Source organism: Gracilinanus agilis, chromosome 1 (genome assembly GCF_016433145.1).
Source record: "Gracilinanus agilis isolate LMUSP501 chromosome 1, AgileGrace, whole genome shotgun sequence".
NCBI lineage: Eukaryota > Metazoa > Chordata > Mammalia > Didelphimorphia > Didelphidae > Gracilinanus > Gracilinanus agilis.
In genome coordinates this window covers 311,853,127-311,859,126 of record NC_058130.1, presented here as the reverse complement: position 1 = coordinate 311,859,126, position 6,000 = coordinate 311,853,127, and the positions used below count along the sequence as shown (strand labels likewise).

Genomic DNA, 6,000 nt, shown 5'->3' with positions numbered 1-6,000 from the left:
GAAACTTAAAAAAATTGATAATTATTTCAGCATGACCGGTTTTCTCTGTAACTCTATGTATTTTAATTTATACACTTTAAAACATTATTCTGAGAAGGAATACATCCATAGATTTTACCAGCCTGACAATGGGTTCCATGACACAAAAAATATTAAATATCCTTGATTTAAAATTTAAGAACATATTCTTTTGTTTCAAAAACCCATCCCTTCTATCTTAGCATCAATCCCAAGTATCTGTTCTAAGACAGAAGAGCAGTAAGAGCTAGGCAATTGGAATTAAATGACTCTCCTAGGGTCACACAGCCTGGAAGGGTCTGAGGCCAGATTTGAACCCAAATCCTCCCGACTCCAGGTCTGACTCAACTCTATCCTCTGTGTTATCTAGGTATCTAGATCTGTATTCTTAAGGAGCAAGTCTTTTTGCTTATTTTCAACTTTTATTTTCTCTACTCCTCTGATAAAAAACCTATCAATTAAGATTATCCTCCACTGCCATGATATTCTAACATTTCTTTTTAACTCATATTTTATTTAAGCACTTTATGGCTCCTCTTTACAATCACACTAGATACAATGATGCAGAAATGTCCTAAGCAACTTGGGATAAGAGAATGAGAGATTTAGGGTTGGAAACAACCTTGGACACCAGATTTCCAATTGTCCTTATTTGACAGCTGAGGAAATCATGTCCAGAATTACACAACTATTATGTGTCTAAGGCAGGATTTTGAACTCATACCTCCTTGATTCCAAGTCTACCATTCTTCCTGCTATGCCACCTTTATCTCCTCAGAATTGAGACTGCCATTTTCTGAAGCTAATTTTGCATGCTCAAAAATTCACAAATTTACCTTAGTTGGAGGAATGTTTCCTACTCGGTGAATATCACACTTGTATAAATGAGACAGGTTTCTACAGTAATATCTTTGTGAGTATAACAGATATGCAAAGTCTTTTTCAAAAGTTAAATATTTTGAAATGAGACAAGAGAAACAACAGGACTGCAAAGTTAACATTTTTTATTGAACTGAAATTGGTGTAGAACAGTGGGGGCAACAATGGCTCATGTGTTCATTAGCTTAACAAAATGCACCTGTGGCATTTTACCTTTGAGAGTCCTAATGTGGGTTGTGTGGAACCAAGAAATAGTGTAGGTACTTATTTTTTTAAACACTTCAAAAAATTCAGAAAGAAGCCTCACAGCCTTGTTTATTTAGTCTTCAATGTTACAAAGCGCTTTACAAATATCCTCTGATGTTTTCCTTTAGTAGTGTCAGTTTAATATTCTTCCCCCCAAATGTTCCTTTCACAGTGCTGGCTATATTAACTCTTGCCCATTGGGTATATGGAAGGAAAGGATTTAGTAACACTTAAGCATATAGCTAGCTGTAACAACTTCAAAAGTAGCCAAGCATATTGTGGTGAGTCAATATGGCCAGAAAGGCAATGAACTGGCTAAAATGACTCAGTAAGGTTTTAAAAATAAAGATGCACTTAATGGAATGAGTAAAAATATCAAGTTACAGTATCTCAACTGATGGATCATTTCTGTTTAAATCTCATTTCAGTTCCTTGCTTCTAACATGTGAATCTGCATTTACATAATACGGTTAAATACTTCAAGGGAAAAGGAAATTCTGTAAAGATTCTAAGATCAATTAGAGAGAATTAGAAATTAACACTGAATTAAAAAAAAAATAAAAGTAACCAGCAATGATCTGAATTTTTTTCAACTAGCTACTTTGCAAGAATAAAGATGACTGTCTATTTAAAAGGTTGAAACCTCTTCCTAATTTTGTCATTTCAGAAACAGAAACCAACAAAATGAGAAAAAAAACTTGTGGTTTATTTTGCTTTTATAAAACTATTTAGTATCATTTTGGTTTGATTTAAATCAGCTGTTCATTCCATTGATAAGAATTAAAGAAGAAAAAACTCATAAAGAGTACTTCCAACTGATTTTGACTAGTTCATAACCTTGACGGATGCTATTCACTATTAATATTTCTCTCAAATGAATCAAACTGTATACAGAGAGTAGTAGTGTAACTGAACCTGCACCATCACCATCACCTGAAAAGTTTCATTTGGCTTTCATCTGAGAGAATCAACAAATCTTGCAGAGAGATTAATATTATTAAAAAATATCACTGAGAAGTTCATATACTTATTCAACAGAGATGTAGACTAGAATAAGAGCAGATTTAAAGAACTACATTTTGCAATCAATAGATGGCCATACATTTTGCAAGGCTAGGCCCAATGCAAAGGATGCCATCTACATTAAGGCTTTTACAGTAGGTGGTGAAGCCTAAGGATGTGCAATGCTGGACTCTATATGGGATCTCCAGCTTAAATCATTACCCAACCTGTAAACCAGAAGATGTGCTCACATGTTTGTGGTAGTAGTTTTAAGCAGGATAAAAATTTTTGGCTACAGGAAAAGTTTTATTTGTAAACATAGATTTAAATAGGAATTGGCATGGAAACAATTAGAGAGGGCCTCTTATGTCACAACTAGAGGAGAAATGACTTGCACATGATGATGGGCAGACACACACATGAATAGCCTTTTCTCTCTTTTTCTGTTTTTTATCTTGTTTTAACTGAAAGATAATCTCTAAGGTCCCCTTTCAGCTCTAAAATACTAAGACTTACAGACTTAAGGATTTAGAGTTGTACCTAAATTTTTAGAAACATATTTCTAGTCTTAAAGCCAATAATTTCTTGTTAGTATACCAATTCATCATCCAAGTAGTGTACCAATGAATCCCTTCTGGGATGAACTGTGTTATTTATAGATCAAACCCTTGACACATAATAATAAAATTATAATATTAGGTAAAGATCAAATTCTACCCTATCCCCTTGGTATCTGTATTTTTTTTAAATTTGGAAACCTATTAATATCTAATAGTGATTGTATCAATTATGAGGTAAGAGAAGAGCACCAAGAGTCTCAACAATGAGTAGTAAAATACCGTGAAATTCACTCTACAAAGTAATAGGACTATTGTTTGTAGTAATATGCAGTCAAAGGCAGACTTATTGAGCCTTTGCACATTTCTTTTAAATGACCTAATCTTTTTAGTCAATGTTTTGGAGGGATGTTGGAGAGGAAGTCCCCCTACCACCTCTTACTACTGGATGATGAGATAGTACAAGGATCCAAATACCAAACATATTCTGGTTTACAGTGATACACAACAAATTTGGTTGGAGTTGCGTTTTTTGGGGGTGGGGGGAATGCTGGAGACATTTATTAAAGACACTACCAAAATTTTGGCAAACATTCCAAAAATCAGATTTGTAAACATAATGCTTCCCTTTTCAATTGGCAGCACTTTGAAAAGACAATACAGATAAGACAACACAATTTAAGTCAACGTTAGTTCAAAGTCCTTACATGTTTGACCAAATAACTTATGTTCCCACACGATACAAGTGATAGTTTAAATCAAAGTAAACAGATAAACTGCATGAAATGAAAGTTTGTGCTGTTTGATGAATCACAGTATTTTATAGTTAAATATATCTGTTCTTTGTTATATTCCTGTCACCCAGGAGAAAAAAAAATCTTTAAATATACATTTCATGTAGGCAATAGCTTCTTTGCATATCTCTCTTCAAAAAAATACTTTATAGCAGTATATAAATAGGTTACCTACATGTTTAATTTTATAATTTTGCCCCAAAACTATAGACTGGTTTCATTTTCATGACATCGATTTTTCCCAACATTAATAAAGCTGACAAACTGTTGAAATGGAAATGCTTTTGTCTTCCACAATAGAAGTAGCAATTTAATAGGAAAAAACCTACAGTAACACTCGTCAGTTGTTTTAACCTGAGCGTTTTGGCCTACTAAGAGTAGCAGCTTTTTTTCTTCATGCATGCTCACATCCACACAACCTCTGCACACATACAGGACAAGCACACTCTTACAGACGCTGGTAGGCCACAAAGTGCTTCCCGTTGCTTTAATAAAATGGGAAGCAGTGTAGCTAATAATTAACTACACTATGGATACAACAAGCAAACACCTTAAGGCAACCATTGCAGTGGGGGGTTTAACTTGCAGGGATAAATTACTGTTCGAGATCAAGTCAGGCGGTGTATAATATATATATGAACATACCCTTCTATTTCTTAACCCTCCAAAACAATGTTTTAACTTTTTTTTTTTTATTTTGTGCAAATTTCTAAACCTTCTACCAATTAAGGCAAAGAGTTCGCATGAACAAGGGTCAGAAGACAGGCCTATGTTTATCCAAAAGCATATCAACTTGCTACATTACTTCTTTTAAAATGTGCACAACTTTTAAGTATAGACGCTGGATCCCCACTATCTAAAAATGATTTCCATGGACACACCCAAGTCTTGAAGGAGAAAAAGGGACCAGAAAAAAGCAGCTTCAAATATACAGGGAAGCAAAATAAAATAAAAATAATAATAATAAAAAAAGTAACTCAAAGTTTGCTAATACTGAAACTTTCAACTGACAAAGTTTCAACTTTTTAGAATCTTAGAGCAACTCATTTGGAATCTTAAATAAATAAGCTTAAGTTTATTCACATCTTCTGGTCTAAGCAGAGGTCTAGTGCCAGGACCCTGCTTGCTGTTGGTCGAATTCACCGATTAGTCTTTTGATGTGAGCCAACTTGTTATGGAGATATTCACATCTGTATTTTTCTTCATGGTAATTGGGGCTAGACTGTGGAAGGGAAAAATAAGGTAAGTTTCAGAAACATATAGTACTTTCTTACTACAGAATAGAAAATGAAATACTGTCTTTACCTGATTGATCTTCTTATATTCTTCTAAGACTTCTTCATGAATAGTCTACAAAACAAAAGGCTTGAAATCAGAATAGAAGGAAAAATTCTTCATAAAGAATGAATAATTGATTTCCTTCGCAGGAGCTGAATTTCATTATGAGTTTACTTTTAACTAATTATGCAGAAGGAAATAAAAACAAATCCATCTCCATCGCTTATACCCTAATTAACTAAATAGTCCTGTAAAAATGATGCCATTCTATAAAGTCTATATAAAGATGAAACCTGTTAATCTATTACATAATGAATCTCTAGGGCATAGGCTTTCAGATTGTTCTTCTAGGGGAGGTTGGGAGGAACTAATTTATAGTGATCCCTACCTATTCTTATCTATTCATTTATTTTTATTTCAAAGGGATTGAAATGAGGGGTAAAGTGATTCCATATATAAATAAGGATATAATATATAGATTATGCTAACATCAAGAGTTTCAGTGGTTAGTAAACAAATATTTATTAAATGCCTACAATGTGCAACTTAAGATACCAGGTATTGAAGATGCAAAGGCACGGTATCTGCCAACAAGGAGACAAGAGCTCACAATCTGATGGTGAGGGGCTGAGCTCTGAAAAATGTGAGATGAGGTAGAATGGAATAAGTGCTATGGAGAGATCCAGACACAGTGCTGGGAAAAAATCTAGGAATTTTTGATAGGGAGTTCAAGGAAGGCTTAATAAACTGACAAGTGGCTTAGATTATGAAGAAAGGGAATAATTTCAGAGAGGGCAAAATGGGAATAGCACCTATGTGGGGGATGGCATGCACAAAAGCATGAAGACAGAAGGAACAAGGATGAAGATGGGACAGTCCAACTTGGCTAGAACATTGAGTACTTGAAATGGAATAACATGAGATAAAATGTAGGAAATACTACATAACTATAATTAATGTCAGATTGAGGAGGACCCTGGATGCTAAGACATTTATACTGCAACTTTTAGTCAGAGTTTTTGTTTTTAGTAGATCAAAGATATTGCCTAATCAGTGCATTAAGATTCATGTAAAGGGTACAGAAGAGAGACTTAAGGCAAGAAAACCAATTAGAAAGCTATTTCCTACTTTAGTAGAACTGGCTAGTAAGAAAAGAGAGAAAATGAGGAAGAACATTTAGTAAAATATACTAAGCTTACATATAGAAAAAAATGAATATTTGAATA

The 6,000-nt window shown here is 34.0% G+C and overlaps 1 protein-coding gene across 1 annotated transcript in view; it reads right to left on the bottom strand.

Annotated features, from left to right (window-relative positions):
• Positions 1 to 3,701: 3,701 nt before the first annotated feature.
• Positions 3,702 to 6,000, bottom strand: part of ELL2 (elongation factor for RNA polymerase II 2) — a 96,513-nt gene continuing 94,214 nt past the window's right edge. The window contains exons 11-12 of the mRNA XM_044662691.1: positions 4,802 to 4,846; positions 3,702 to 4,718 (exon numbers count right to left, since the gene is read on the bottom strand). Of these exons, the coding sequence (XP_044518626.1) occupies positions 4,602 to 4,718; positions 4,802 to 4,846 (162 nt within the window). The 3' untranslated portion in view covers positions 3,702 to 4,601. The remainder of the gene's footprint in view (positions 4,719 to 4,801; positions 4,847 to 6,000) is intronic.